The sequence below is a fragment of the Alexandromys fortis genome, unplaced genomic scaffold (genome assembly GCF_014885135.2).
Source record: "Alexandromys fortis isolate MF-2015 unplaced genomic scaffold, M_Fortis_MF-2015_v1.1 scaffold_153, whole genome shotgun sequence".
Lineage (NCBI taxonomy): Eukaryota > Metazoa > Chordata > Mammalia > Rodentia > Cricetidae > Alexandromys > Alexandromys fortis.
Window position 1 is genome coordinate 1,316,604 of NW_026068032.1, and position 16,482 is coordinate 1,333,085.

The 16,482-nt window shown below is 37.8% G+C and overlaps 1 protein-coding gene across 2 annotated transcripts in view; it reads right to left on the bottom strand.

Annotated features, from left to right (window-relative positions):
* Kras (KRAS proto-oncogene, GTPase) overlaps positions 1-16,482 on the bottom strand; it is a 35,257-nt gene that overhangs the window by 7,383 nt on the left and 11,392 nt on the right. The window contains exons 3-5 of one of the 2 annotated variants that reach the window (XM_050164732.1): positions 11,052-11,230; positions 8,737-8,896; positions 821-944 (exon numbers count right to left, since the gene is read on the bottom strand). In XM_050164732.1, coding sequence (XP_050020689.1) covers positions 825-944; positions 8,737-8,896; positions 11,052-11,230 — 459 coding nt within the window. In that variant the 3' untranslated portion in view covers positions 821-824. The remainder of the gene's footprint in view (positions 1-820; positions 945-8,736; positions 8,897-11,051; positions 11,231-16,482) is intronic. The other variant, XM_050164733.1, reaches the window with a different exon arrangement.

Sequence of the window (16,482 nt, forward strand, 5' to 3'; positions counted from 1 at the left end):
AATAGTATACTAGAAATACACAAAGCCACAATGCCCACTTTAGGGGGTTGAAGAGATTCTTAGAGACTGGGAAATCACATGTTAGCTGGTTAATCCAACTAGGGATAAGAATACTATGATCCAACAAGAGGCAAGACTGAAGGGAAGGGAGGCAGGGCTAACATGGTGTCTATGTAGGGACAAAACTCGGGCAAGATGGTCCTTTTCGGATAGAAAGTTCCAAAAGGTGGGAAATGGGGAGGTGTGTGCGGGGCTGCTGGAGCTGTGTTCACTGTGGACCACTGACTAGATTCACAAGTAGGAGACTGGCACTCCTTTGGAGCAGCCTGGACAGTGAATGATGGCAGCTACCTGGAAACAGCTGCTTCGGAATGGGTACAGGAGCGCACAGCGGCGCCCACATCTCCCTGGGTAGGCACCTAGCTACAAAGCACAGGGGAGAAACTGTTCACTTGGGCCTTTTCCCACCTCTGGGCCATATTATTATTACACATTTTTTTACTCAAAAGCTGCTGGTTATCTTAAAATTTAAATCTGATTTCCTTTAAATAAACCATCAGTTCTCAAATGCTTAGCTTACTTAAAACTAACGCAGCCATTAGAGCTTATGACAAACGCAGACTAGTCGACTGCAGTCACCAAAAGGTGTCAGTCAGAATTAACAACCTCTTGTAAAATCAGTGCACTCATTACAGAAACAAATGACAAGTTTCTTATCTTTTAACACTTCAAAGCAGGACACCACATCTAAGTAGTTCTGTCTGCTTTGTTACCTGTGAAAGACATCTGCTTTGTACCAAAATGAGTATGCTGAACTTACCAGGTTACATTATAATGCATTTTTTAATTTTCACACAGCCAGGAGTCTTTTCTTCTTTGCTGATTTTTTTCAATCTGTACTGTCGGATCTCTCTCACCAATGTATAAAAAGCATCCTCCACTCTCTGCATTGTAAAACACAACTCCTTTAAAGTCTGTTTCATTTGGAAGAGTAATTTACTGGGAGAGCCATGTGTAAGAAGTTTGAATTATGAGCTTCATAGTTGAGAATTTTTTAAAGCAGATATCAGATTGAATAAAACTGAGGATGCGGCTTTAAAACATGAGCTAGAACCTGGTTTGTTCTCAAAAGTATTTAATTTTTTATTGGACTCAAGAGTTAAAACATTTTTAGTTAGGCATCAGAGGAGACTGAAAAGCCTAGCTCTGTGTCTGTGTTTCTCGATATAATAACTGAAGTTTGAGGAACTGAAGTTAGGTCTGAACTTTCCTTGGACAAAGGAAGACGAGTGACCTCCATACACCACCGATGTCACCCTCCACCCAGCAAGGGAGCAGAGAGAGAGAGAGGCTGACTAGAGATATGAAGCTTTGCTAAAACCAAACCTCAAATCCATGTCCCAACCAAAGTGATTTGAAACATTGGAACCTCCAGTTCTATCTCCAATGGGTAATTCTAGTTAATTTATAAATCCCTAAGCCCATCTGAGACTGGTACCACAGTGGATGGATAATTACAGTATTTAAATAAGTTAAGTAGGAGCCATTTACCAAAGCAAGAAACTCCACAAACCATTTGAAATATGTAAGATAGGAGCAATACATTTATGTCCTTATATAAGTCTCCAACAGTCTGCAGATGCTGCTGTGTGCCTTGAATTTTAATTGCATACTCTAAAGAGGGGTTCTTTTAAACTATTTTGGAATTTATTTTATGTGCATGAGTGTTTCGAGCACATGTATGTCTGTGCACCTTGTGCACACCTGGTCCTTAAAGGTCAGAATGACTCAGATCACCTAGAACTGGATAACAAGGCTGTGAGTCACCATGTGGGTCGTGGAACCTGAACCCAGAACCTCTGCAGGAATAGTAAGTGCTCTTAACTGCTAAGCGATCTCTCTGCCCTTCTAATGGGGTTTTCTGGTTTAAGGCTGTGGTATAAATCTACAACAAGGAGTATCATAAACAGCCTTTATGGAAAGATTTTCAACTTTCTCAAAACAGAAAATTAGGCAAGAGCCTAAGAGGCACAAAGTGCTTATAATTATAATGCTAATTTCTTCAAAAAATGCATCACCAAAGGAGAAGTACAAATTCAACCTCAGATGTAATATTTATGTCCATTCTTCTAAAAAAAGGTAAATACTTAAGAAATTTGGCATATTTTACTATTTACTTTTAAATGTATTTTATTTCATTTTAATAATGAATTGCTTATATAGAGAATTAGTATATTCTTTATTTTTCTACAATTGGTAAAAACAAGTTTTTCCATTGAACCAAATGTGATAAATGTACCTAGCACCTAAGAAGCTAATATGCCAAAATAACAATTTATTTTAAATTCAATCAGGAACAGAGATCAGGCAGTCAGTGTTGAAGGTAATAAGCCAACAACTAAGGCTTCATTTTGCATGTGTAAGTCATTTGCTGCATTTAACAGTTAGGAAAAAAATACTTCAATAATTTAGGGCACATTAAGTTTTATAAATCTCAAAAATGTATTAAGAACCACTTCAGTGAAATTCAGTAATTTACCTTTAAAATTCGTAAAACTGAGTTTCAGTAAAGAAGCAGGATTTAAATATTGATTCCATATTAAAATATAAACTTCTGCCTAATACCATGTGCCACCCAGTGAAAAAAACTCAATCTAATAATAAAAGTAGAAATAAATATTATTTTTATGTGTGTGTGTATGTGTACAGGTGCCTTTGGAGGCTAGACGGAGGCACCAGAGCTCCAGTCACTGCTAGCCACCCAGTGAGAGTGTAGGAACCAAAGTCATGCCCTCTGCAAGAGCAGCAGCAAGCACTCTTTTTAGCCCTGCCTGGCTGTCCTGGAACTCACTTTGCAGACCAGGCCTGCCTCTTCCTCTTGAGTGCTGGGATTAAGTGTGTGCCACCATGGCCCACTGTAGAAAGCATTCTTTACTCCTGAACCATCTCTCCGGCATCCCAACCCAATCTTATTTTAATGGAATCAATTTAATCAACTACTTTCCTACAGGGGAACAAACATTTTCAACTTTTAAAAATCACTAAATGTGGCATTTAAAATAAAACCCCCACTTGTATCTGAATGTTTTTAGTAGTTTTCTCATTAATTCAAGGTGAAAGTTTTATTTATTCTTCAAAATATATCAGAAATATTCATATTATATAAAAATAAGTTATTTAAGGTAAGTGACTTACAAAGCATTTAAAATGTAAAGCATGACTGGTCAATTTATATTTTCATAAATACTCTCTTTTAACTTGAAAGCCAATGAAAAAAATCTCCATATATAAAAATCTCCATATATTTATACATTTATTTAAGAGACAAACCAGGCAAAAGCTCATATTTTCTTAAAATCTTAAAGAAAGTAAATCTGTATCACTTCTTTAAAATCAAAGTCCCACTGTAGTGTAGAGGCCGATGTGCTATGGAGAGAGGAGAAAGAGGGTGTGCCCTCCAACAGAAGAAAAGCTGATCTGTCCGCTTTTCAGTGTGAGCATCCCCGTCACCAACACAAGAATAGATGATTTCTGTTTCCAGCAATGCAGAGAGAGAATTGGAAGCCAATAATTAAAGAGACAACTACCCATCACCAGGGATTCAGTATTAGGGTCTCAGGGGTCAAGATAATTAACACCAAGAAATAGTTACTACAGAACCCCCCCATTTCTTAGTTTTACAAATATGAAATTTAAATTCATTTTAAAAAGTAATTTCCCACATTTTACATACTTAGTTATGCCTTGAAAATATGTGTCACAGTTATGCTGACATAAGAGAACTTAACAACAGTGCTATGTAACCTTGTCTACCATCATCAGCCTTAGGTCTAAATCCTACATAAGGTACATGACTATAATGCAGAATACTGATTTTAATATGCTGAACTTTGAAGTAATTTTTAAATATAAGGTAGTTACAACGACTTGCTAAACTCAAGGTGCATAAGTGATTTGTCCTTGAGGGTATATCTTATTGACACTTTAAAATGTCACTTAGTGAACCCCAAGGGCAAATGAAAATATCTATGTATAAACAAGAGTATCCAAGTTTAAGCATGTATTCCTGTGTAAACAGAGAGATCTGACAATGTTTGAGGTCAAAGCAGATGAGACTATGAAAACAGAGCACCCCCTGGAGACCTGCTAACATAACATTTTTCATTGCTCTCAATAAGAGATTCTATTTGTATCACGTGTCTTCTTTCCTGTTGAATCATTCGTCAAGGGAGTGACATACCTGCAGCATCAACTGTGACTGCACAGAAGCAGCAACCCTGGCCCTCTGGGGAGGGAAGAGAGACCCGACCCATTTCTCAAGAAACCTTGTCAAACTACAACCCATGTAAGGATTCCTGAAGTACAGCAAGGGTTCAATAACTGTCCACTTCTAACTCAAAGTTCAAAACACTTATCTCATGGGGGAGGGCAATTATTAGATTAGGCACCTGAGGTTTTAAATTTGTTTCACTTTCTTAAACAGCTTTATAAGCTTTCTTTCAGAGAGGCTTTCTATCAACTAATTTTATATATTTAGAAGTTAACAACAAACTAAGAAATTAATAAGTATTGGGTGAGTTTAAAGTTTGGAAACTACTTTTTACACCACTAAAAGCAAGACCACCAAACGTAAAAAAGCTATACGGGCTATTCTGAAACCCTGCTTGTCATCTACCCGACACCCACTCACTCTGACTATTGGCTTTATCGGTTTCACAAATTCACAGGTAATCCTCAAGGTGTTCAGTCTCAACAGCCTTTTCTGACACACTGTCCAGAACTCAGAAAAGCCTGTCAATTCCCAAGTGTCTTGATAAATGTGAAGTGGCACTCTTTAAAGACTAAGAATACCGGGGCATCATAGCACACCAGCTAGTTTAACTGAGCCCCTTTGCCCTTTCAGATAAAGACATGAACACAGCTAAGCTCAATGCCACACATCTGTAGTTCCAGGGACTGGGGATGGGGAGGCAGGGGAATCACTTTAGTCTAGAGTTCCAGAACAGTCTGGGTAACACAGCAAAACCCTGTCAATACACACACAGACACACACACAATCTATCTCTAGCTATCCTATCTATCTATCCTATCTATCTATCCTATCTATCTATCTATCTATCTATCTATCTATCTATCTATCTATCTATCTCCAACTTATCCTTACATTACTGGTAAGTTAATGTGTATTTTAAAGTTAAAAAATAATGTACCAGTAAAAATATATTCTGCAACCCTTATCTTCAAAGCAATAAAATGGGGTTAGAGACGGCTCAGAGGTGAAGAGCACCACCTGCACCACCTGCTATTCCAAAGGTCCTGAGTTCGATTCCCAGCAACCACATGGTGGCTCACAACCATCTGTAATGGGATCTGGTGTCCTCTTGAGGAAGAGATTTGGTCAGCTGTCCTCATCAACTTAGACCATGAAACCCAATATGGACAAGCTCATCAGAACCATCATATAGGAGCTGCCCATGCACACTTCAGCAATGCCAGGGCATAAATTTCAAATTTCATATGCATACACGTGTACACCTGTACATGGTTTGAAATGTGTGTAAACAGCCAGTCAGCCGCTCCACTAGTGCCATATAGGTGCTTCTGCTGACTTAAGAAAATGAGGGAAAAAGTAATAAGATACAATTTTTCACTAAATACACAAATTTTGCTTTAAAATGGTAAAATATGATTTTAGGCCGAACTACTAGAACAATTTCATCAACTGTCACCTAGAGAGGCTGAGATTCGCATATTACCATGCACAGGCCAAGTGCAGGCAGGGTCAATTGTTCTGGTATAAGCTGACAAGGAGTTTTACATTATCAAGGCTTCTTAGGGAAAATAATGTGTAAGATACCACATTACTATCTGCGCCTCTGCAAAAATGCTTGCCACGCCTTCACTTAAGTCTGCGAGAACTTCCAAATGAATGTTCAGTTCCTATGACCATAAGTAGATTTTTTTTTTTTTTGGTGCTTTTGTTAAGCTCATGAACAAGTTGCTAGCAAAATACAATAGACATGTATACTTAATTAAAACAATAAGCAAATAAAAGACAGTAACAAAACTCCCTAAAAAGGAGCATAAAATTTTCACAAAAACTGGAGATATAAAATTTATTAAAATGTACATTCTATGTTATAAATTACTAAAATTTTAGATTAATAATTTTAAAATTAGTAAAATCTTTAGAATCTTCCATAACTTTATAAATATTAAATTTCAAGCAATATTAATGACTTCTCAAAGCAAATACATTTCTAAACAAATCAACTAGTTCACTGAAGAGCAGGTTATAGTTTAGAAACACATTACACAAAAGACATAAATAGAAAAAAAAATCAATAAAAAAGACATAAATACAAATGCTAAGCACTGCTTAAGAAGTTCTACTATATCTTACCTCTATACATGTTAGACAACTCACACTATCTAAAACGCAAATTTAAATGAATTCACTTCTGTACCATACTTTACACTGACAAGTAAGCTGGGCACAGTGGCATACGCCTGTAGTCCCAGCATACCGGAGGTAGAGGCAGCCTCTGCTACATAATGAGTCTGAGATTTGCCTGGGCTGTACAACTATCAACACATTAAAAACAAGACAAAAATGAACAAAGTGTGTGTGTGTGTATGAGAGAGAGAGAGAGAGAGAGAGAGAGAGAGAGAGAGAGAGAGAGAGAGAGAGAGAGAGAGAGAACATCGTTAAAGCTAAAAGGCTACTTTAAAAGGAAGTCAGACAATGTTCTAATCAATTATGAACCATAGTACACAAAAGCATTTCTGCAAACACAAACAATAAATTAAATGCAGTTATTGGAAGCTCCTTCTGCGTGAGAGGTGGAGGTAAGCAGGAGACCCTTTCACTGTGCTGTGGCCCACATCCCACACCAGCACTACCCAAAGGGCAAAGGAGCGTAGCATCCCACTGGGCTGTGTGCATATCAAGTATGAGAGGCTCTTCTGGGCTGCAGCCCAGTCTCGGGCTTTCCTTTTTCCTGTGAAATGTCAACTACAAGGACCACTAGCATGAAAGGTATCTTTCTGCATACGTTTACACAATGCAAGTAGTCAAATGTTAATGGTAAAGTCTATATAGTAGTTTTCAATAAAATTCTTACATTTCATATTTGCGTTCTTTCAAAAGAAGTGTTTCTAACATAGAAGAAAGTCATAGATATTATAATTATGTTTTCTGGGCTGCTTTTGAGGAAAATCCACGAGAATGGTCAGAAACCAGGAAATAAAACATAGAATCAAGCCTCTTCCTGTCATTAGAACATGGGATGGACATGAATGAAGTGGTTCCTCTATCATCCAAGTGAGGCACATCAAGTCTCTGTAAACTCTTAGCCAGCTGCACAGACCGGAACCCAGGAGATATCCATGTGACATTCAAACTACAAGAATTCACTTTTTATAAAACAAATAAAGACTTCAAACTGAATCCACTGTTTTCTTTCAACATGCACCCTATTTGTACAGCTAAGAATAGGCACATATGACCTCCTAGGGAAATTTTCTTTGTATTTATCCATCCATCTGCATGTTTGAAATTTAAATTTTTGCATCCTTCACAAAATGCAGTCAACATTTCTGTGATGACCTTTATACACTTAAGCGTGATGAAATGAGGTGCTCCTCAATTTTAAAAAATTTCATCACAGAAGTTAAACTTTACAAAACCATTTTATGGGCATTCCCATAAATCTCTGAGCAAATTCATGCACTACAAATCAACTCAACATTCAGTGCACACAACAGTCTCCCCTGGTCTTTATGAACTCACTCCTAGGATGCGTTTTCCCTTATGCTAAACTACCACTGCAAACACAAATGATGTAATTATCAACTGAAATTTAAAGTTAGTTTTAAAATGAAGATGATTTTGAAACAAACTTCAGGTTCTGACATATACTTTGGTCAGAACAATGTAGTTGATAATTTAAAATTATCTATTCACTTTCTAAATATTCCCTTATTTTAATCACAACTTTCTCCCTAAAGAATTAGACCCTCAAAACTTTCTCCCTAAATATAACTCTTCAGATACAATAAAATTTAATCTAGAAATATAAATTCTTTTTTGTTTGCTTTCTGTTTTGGTTTTTTGTTTTTTTCAAGACAGGGTTTCTCTGTATAGCCCTGGCTGTCCTGGAACTCATTCTGTAGACTAGGCTGGCCTTAAACTCACCGAGATCCACTTGCCTCTGCCTCCTGAGTGTTGGGATTAAAGGTGTGTGCCACCATGCCCAGCTGAAACGTGAATTCTTAAAACTGCTTCTAAAATAGGAAACTCAAAATTTATTCCACCGTTCTTTGTCTGTATCATTTAAGCAGGAAAATGTTTTCCACATTTCTTGAATCCTAAATGTAAAATGTATGTGGAAATTTCAATATGAATAGAAAACAAAACACCAGGCAGTGGAACACACCCATAATCCCAGCACCCCGAAAACAGATTTAGGAGACTGAGAGTTCAAGGCCAGGCTGGAGGATGTAGAACACAGATCCTGTTTCTATCCCCACCATCACAAAAGGAAAAAATAAAATAAAAGAGACAAAGAGAAAGAGACAGACAGAGGACGAATCCAAAATAATATCATGGTCCCTGGATAAAAAGTACTGTCCACTCAAGGAAGCCAAATAAACATTGTTTATACTCTGGTGAATCACACTGAATGACTGGCACCCAACAACAGCCATGCTGGCATTCACACCCCAGTCACTCACCTGTCTTGTCTTTGCTGAGGTTTCGATGAATGGGATCCCATAACTTCTTGCTAAGTCATGAGCCTGTTTTGTGTCTACTGTTCTAGAAGGCAAATCACATTTATTCCCTACTAGGACCATAGGCACATCTTCAGAGTCTTTTACTCTTTTAATTTGTTCTCTGGAGAAAAAACAAATTTGAAACAGAAGCATGAGCAACACAAAATATTTCAAACCTTGCCCTCAACTTTTGTCCTACAGAACTTGACTGAATGATTTCTTCATATAAATCCTAGTTTCTATCATACCATATTTTCCTGTCTTTTCTTACTTATTCTTTCCTCTAAGACAAAGATCTTACATGTCTATTCAAAACTCAAATACTGATAGTCTCAACTACAGCAGAAAGGATTCATTTGCATGAGTATATACAATAAGAAACATACTGGAAAGTTCCAAATTGAAAGTACCATGTTTAAAATTGTCTTAGAAACATGATACATAAATGGGTATAGTACAACTGAAAATGTTTTCATCTACTGGTATGGTGGCACATGTCTTTAATCGGCAGGATGAACTCTGCTGATTCCAGGCCAGTTTGATCTATAAAGTAAGTTCAAGGCCAGCCAAAGTTGTATTGTGAATAAGTTCACCCTTGTTTTTACCCAAACATGAATTACCAGCATTAACATAACTTTGACATTTCACAACACCTTTCTCTGACATCTGTGGGCAAATATTCTGAGACCCCTGACCAAATGCTTCAAACTGGGGACAGTACCAAACCCTACATATACTATTTCTCCCATATATACATATCAATAATATAGTCTAATTGACAATTTAGGTATAGTAAGAGACTTATATAAAATAAAAATTGTAACAACATGTAATAGAAGCTACATTATTTCTAGAAATTTCCATTTAGTATTTTTCAGATTTAGGTGAACATGAGCAAAATGTCTAAGAATTAAACTATAGGAAAAGGAGACTACTGTACTACTCAAGAGAGAAAGATAATCACTGGAAAGACTGATTTTAATTTTAATCGTGTGTGTGTGTGTGTGTGAGAGAGAGAGAGAGAGAGAGAGTGTGTGTGTGTGTGTGTGTGTGTGTGAGAGAGAGAGAGAGAGAGAGAGAGAGAGAGAGAGAGAGTGAGTGTGTGTGTGTGTGAGTTCAGGGGCCAATGGAGACCAAAAGTACTGGATTCCCTGCCGCTGCAGTGGTTATGAGGTGACTGGCATGGATCCTCAAGAAAGGAAGCACATGTCCATAACTGCTGAGCCAGCTCTCCAACTCTGAAGAGCAACACCAAAGAAACTACAATGTGTATCTGTTAAAGAGTCCTTTTCATGTGTTGCTGTCAATGTAACATGTAAATAAATCCTAAATTTAGAATAAAATTGTAAATTTTCCTTCACAATTTTCCATGAATGTCTAAAATGCTGCTTGGCAGCAGTGGGGTGGGTTCATATCCGCAGGTGTTCTCTGCACCACTGCAGAGAAGCGCTTCCTCATCACTGAGATGCTCCTTCTTACCCAGCTGCTCATGGTTATGTGGCACAGCTTAATCAGCAATGTGATGACTACTGTAGTCCCAGGAAAGAATGTAAAGTACATCTCATGTAATGATTAAGCAATCTTACATACATTTGTCAGTCATAAAAACCAGCAATAGCTCTAATTCTTCAACCTCTTACGCCATCTAAATGTATTTTCTTTAAAAAAAAAAAAAACACATAAGGCCACTGCTTAGTCACCCTATGAAATTCTGTAATAAAATATGATTTTTTTAAAGATCGTCTGAGTGGCACCATCTTAAACAGACTATCCATGCTTCTGTTTCTGGTTGGTATCTGATCTCTAAAACATTACAGTTCTATTTCTCTAGCGTGGGGAAACAGGGTATAAAAGACCCTGGCATCAGAAACTTGTTCTCAGTCAGCACTACTACCATCTGCACAAACTGGGACAAATTATGCAACCGCTGCAACCCCAAAGAGCTGCATTTGTGCCGGGTGGTAGTGGTGCACGCCTTCAGTCCAGCACTCAGGAGGCAGAAACAGGCAGGTCTCTGTGACTTTGAGGCCAGCCTGGCCTTCAGAGCAAGTTCCAGGATAGACTCCAAAAAACTACTGAGAAACCCTATGTACAAAAACATAAAAAAATAAATAAAATAAAAATAAAAAACTCCATTTATAAAACTGGAATTCTGCATACTTGGCACAAATGTTTTCAAACTTAAAGATTATACAGGTATAACAATTAGCAAAGAATCAATAAATGAAGCTATCATTACTTCCCAAAGTCAACTTCTGTATTCAACTTAAACCCACCTATAATGGTGAATATCTTCAAATGATTTAGTATTATTTATGGCAAACACACAAAGAAAGCCCTCCCCAGTCCTCATGTACTGGTCCCTCATTGCACTGTACTCCTCTTGACCTGCTGTGTCGAGAATATCCAAGAGACAGGTTTCTCCATCAATTACTACTTGTTTCCTGTAGGAATCCTGAGAAGGCAGAAACACAGTCTGGGTTATTACAGTGCATCTTTTAAAAGGTGGACATACCCAACTCAGCAACATATTTCTCCATTCAAAATGGGCAGAGCACTTCAGATAATCTTCAAAGCAGACCAGTGACCAATAAGCCCTTGACATCATTAAGAGAAACAAAACAAAACCACGAGATGCCATTTAGCACCTATTAAGAAGGCTACTGGCAAGCAGATACCTGTGAGTCCAAGGCCAGCATGGTCTACACAGTAAGTTCTAGGCAAGCGAAGTCTACATAATGATACCCTGTCTCAATACCCCCCACATACCCAAAGAAACTAAAATTAACTCAAGAGTCCCCAAAGATGATGTGACAAAGACCCACATAGCCTTTTCAGAAAAATATGCCAATTTTACCCTGTAAGCCAGTAAAATAACTTCACAAACTTGAATTATCCTAAAAACAAATTGTTACTTAATAATAAATGATCATATTATCAAAGTATACAATAACAAAGTCCAGCCAATTTAAAATAGATTCTACATGGAAACTAGTTAATGATGGAGCAAAGAAAAGCACCTATATTTCACATGTTAAATGAGTGTTATTTCCTGCCTTCAAAGAAGGTTCACCAGATAGTTAGCCACTAATATCCTCAGTAAGTCAGGACAAAATAAAGTCACTTAAACTCACTCAGCACAGTATGAGAATAAGGAAAAGTTATTCCATGCTAAAGAATCATATTTTCCATCTGTGAGGTAACATAAAACTTCAAAATAAAATGCACTCTGCTGGCAAGAAGGAGCTGCAGGTAGAATTAAACCATTTCTGATGATAAAATGAGGCACGTTCCTTTTGGAAAGCAATTCTCTATCATCTATCTATCTATCTATCTATCTATCTATCTATCTATCTATCTATCTCCTATTTATCTATCACCTATCTATCATCTATCTACCTATTATATATCATATCATCTACCTGTCATCTATCTACCTACCTACCTATCATCCATCTATCTGTCTGTCTGTCTGTCTACCGATTATACATACATTAGCAGGCACGTGCTTTGCCATCTACACGTTGATGTTCATAGCCTTTGAAACAATGCCATGTATGATGATTTTAAGGAAATAACAGTTTATTTAAAATGACAGTTATCCACTAACAAGGCATCCTAAAAGGTCTTACAGAAAACGTACATAGACAGTATCACAGCATTTACCTCTTCTCAAAGTGAGTCACACATCCAGGCACTCACCACCACCCATCAGTTGTTCCCTAGTACACATGCAGATGCAGATTCTGACTCCCTTAGTCCAGGGCAGCTGTCTTGTCTGTGGCAGCCACTGGTTCCTAGCAGTGGTTCCTGTATCTTAGATCTGTTCTCTTCAAGGAAGCAGAGAACTGTTCCTATGTAGATCATGTCATTTGCTCAGACTCCCCATACTGTCCCTTTCTATCCTAGAAACAAAACCTGACAAGCTCTCCTCCAACATTCCCAATGTCTCCTTTGTGCCATGTATCTAACTGTGTACTTATTTAAGTCCATGCCCCACCCCCACCAGGTTCTGAACTGGAAATTAGCAGGACTACACCTATTTCGCTCAGCATGACACATCAGTGCTAAGTCTTAAACATTGCAGGAATCAATAAATATCTGTTGAATGGATGCATCTACTTAATATAGATACAAAAAAGATAAATATAATTTTAATTACAATTATGTTAACATAAACACAAAACAAAATTTTTTAAATTGTACCCAGCCCCTTTCAAATATTCTGAAAGATATAAAATATAAAATATTTTGAAAGATATTTCAAATATTCTAAAGATACTGCATATCTTCACAAAAACTACTGCTTCCAACAAACTAATCTGCATGAAAAGATTTTCAAATCAGGTTTTAAAATGTCTTCTAAAACCAAGTATAAGTTTAAGATAAATTTTTAAGTTATAAATTTTAATAAAATAAGTCATTTTTAATTACAAAATACTAACAAATTTAGTACATGGTATTTTCATTTAATCATATGTTGTAGATGGTTATGTAAAAACACAATAATAATATGCTCTATTTTAGAACATTTATGATATGTAAGATACTAAGGATAGCTGAGTTTTTCAACTGTCTTAAATTCTGGACTATGAAGAGCTAAACTGAATGAGGTACAAATGTTATGGTACAACAAAACAGCCAGGCTTTGAGGTACACACATCTGTAATCCCAGGGAGGGAGGAGGCCAACCTGAGTTATTACACAGAGAGTTTAATGCTAGCCTGGGCTACTTGGGAAAACTCAGGACCCTCCACCCCCCCAAAAAAGTTGGTGTACAAAGTATATGCGTTACATCACTTCCCCAAACAGGAATGCACCCATTCATCACCACTAACAAAATTTTTGTATTGTTATTAAAAAAATATTTTGATAAGCTAAAAATTTTGTATGGTTTTATCATGCATTTCTTTGAGGAATAATGTTAATTTTTGTATCTTCCTACTTCTGCCATGCCTTGGTTCCTTTGCATCTTTTTTATGTTGACTTGTATTTTTTTTTTTTTTTCCCTCTGGGTAGCCTTGGCCGTCCTGGAACTCTGTAGACAGGCTGGCCTCCAACTCACAGATTCTGTCAGCCTCTGCCTCCTGAGGGCTGGGATTAAAGGTGCGCACCACTACCCGTCTGCCTTCAATGTTTGAAATGATAAATCACTCAAGACAACGCAACCCCAATGACCAGAACAATTTGTGGTTTTCTAGTTAACACAATTATATTCAGCACGCTCATTTTTTAGAATGATCAAATTGGGAAAGCAGGCAAAGGTAAACAGAAAACTTAAGCTAATGAGACTTTCACTGAAAGGGCTCCTATGACTCCTAACAGTAATGACAGCAGCCACTGAGACACTGCAGGTACTATCTGTGCCTTTCTTTCTTTACGAGTAGACCTGCAGAGTGACCAGATGGTGTGTGGCTTGGGGATTTACTTGTGTAGTGGTCTGCTGTTTTCTTAACATGTATTACAAGTACTTTTCATTGCTTAGCAACATCTATCAGGAAAAACTATGAAATTTTCTTTCTCTGTAAATAGTCATGCACCTTACATTATTACCTTCTCAAGACTTGAATCCATTAAAGAATGGTGTGTTCCATATCACTGTTTATCAGGGTTACATGGTCAGTTCTCAAACACAGCTAGCGATCGGCATAGCAACGTGGTATGACTAGTAACAGAACAGAACCAGGCAAGGCTGGAGTTGAGTGGCACATGTCTGTAGTTCCAGAACTCATTGGGAGGCTGAGGCATGAGGATCAGGAGTTGGAGGTCAGAGTCTATTGGGTTCAGTTCAAGGCCAGCCAGCCAAGGCTACATGAGACTCTTAAAAAGAAAAATGAATAAATAAAAAAGAATTGTAGGCAGGGGGGATGTGTGAGATGCGGAGTATGTAAACAGGTTCATAAATTCATTCCTACCTACTCTGCTGTACTCCCATGAACAGTCACTGTGATCCTAAAGATCACATTTTCTGCCAGGCATTACAGCTCCTTAATTTAAAACCTGTTCTAGGACTGGAGAGATGGCTCAGTGGTTAAGAGCACTGCCTGCTCTTCTAGAGGTCCTGAGTTCAATTCCCAGCAACCACATGGTGACTCACAACCACCTGTAATGAAATATGGTGCCCTCTACTGGCCTGCAGGCATGCATGCAGGCAGAATACTGTACACATGATAAATAAATAAATAAATCTTTAAAAAAAAAAACAAAGAAAAATAAAAAAAAAAGAAAAGAAAAAAAACCTGTTCTAATATCTAAAATATTGGATACTCATACAGTAAAATATGCACAAACATTGTAAAAATCCTGGAAACTGAAATCTGAAGCTGTTGTGAAATAATCTTTTTGCACCCTGTAAAGATGTATCTTTGGTCTAATAAAGAGCTGACTGGCCAATAGCTATGCAGAAGAGGTTAGGCAGGACTGCTAGGCAGAAAGAAGAGATGAGTCTAAGCATGGGAGAGACGCCAGAGGCCATGGAGAGGAAAAGGGGTACAAGATGGAAGAGAAGTAAAAAGTCACGAGGCAAAACACAGATGAATAGAAATTGGTTCATTTAAGTTATAAGAGCTAATGGGACAAGCCTAAGCTATAGGCTGAGCATTTATAATTAATAAGTCTCCATATTGTTTTTTGTGAGCTGGCGGCCCAAAGAAAATTCAATGTCATGAAACACTTTTGGTTCTAAGCATTTCATGTAAGATATTCAATTTATATGCAGTTTGAAAACACACACACAAAAGTTCTGTTTCGTCTTTTCTTTTTTTCTTTCATGAAACAGGCAGTTCTGGAAGCTCCTATATAGAACACACGGTTCTAGAACTCAGACAGGTGGTCCACCTCTGCCTCTAAGTATTGGGATTACAGGCAGAATGAGCTCAAAATAAAAACCCACCTGCCTCAGTCCCCAAGTAATAGAACTACAGGTGTGTACCAGCACAACCAGCTCAGCCTGTAAATGGAGGAAGTAGATCTGAGGAAAAGAAATCAATGTAAGTAATTAAGGAAATGAAAATGTTACCATTGAACAGGACAAAGTGCAGCAGCACCGTACAAGGAATGAAGTTTGCCTACATGACCTATATGATTCAAGAAAGATCGGGGGAGGTCACTGTAGACAGGAACAGAGAAAAATCTAGAAACAGAAAACACACTATGCCGAGTACCACGAATTTTGAGAGCTGTTACATCTTAGCTTAGCGGGAGAATAAATAGCAAGGAGTAAAGCAGGGCAGACAAGCAAAGCGGGTTTGCAGAGTCCTGCACACAGACTGCACTTTATTCTGTCCAGTTATCAAAGCGGGTGTGCAGAGTCCTGCACACAGACTGCGCTTTATTCTGTCCAGTTACCACTGAAATGCTTCTAGGGAAGGGGCACTTAGATTCTCCATCCCAACTGCAAGCATTGTAACAAACTGTGAAGAGTGTTTTAGATTTTTCTTCTAGTTGCTGCTTCAGCTCAGCACACACTCAGAGGAACCAGGAAGGGTTGCAGGGGGAGCCTCCGCACCACTGGGCACATCTTGAGTTTTTAATTCCAATAGCCCCCAAATCTTTGTAGCAATTCTGATTATCAGGGATGGCAGCCACTTCTGGATGTTGCATACTACTCCAGTGCTGTCTTTCTGCTCTTTAGTCTTCTAGAACCTAACTAATTCTCCATATGAAGTGCTCAATGTGGGAATATCTACTGCACTTCTGACTCCAATA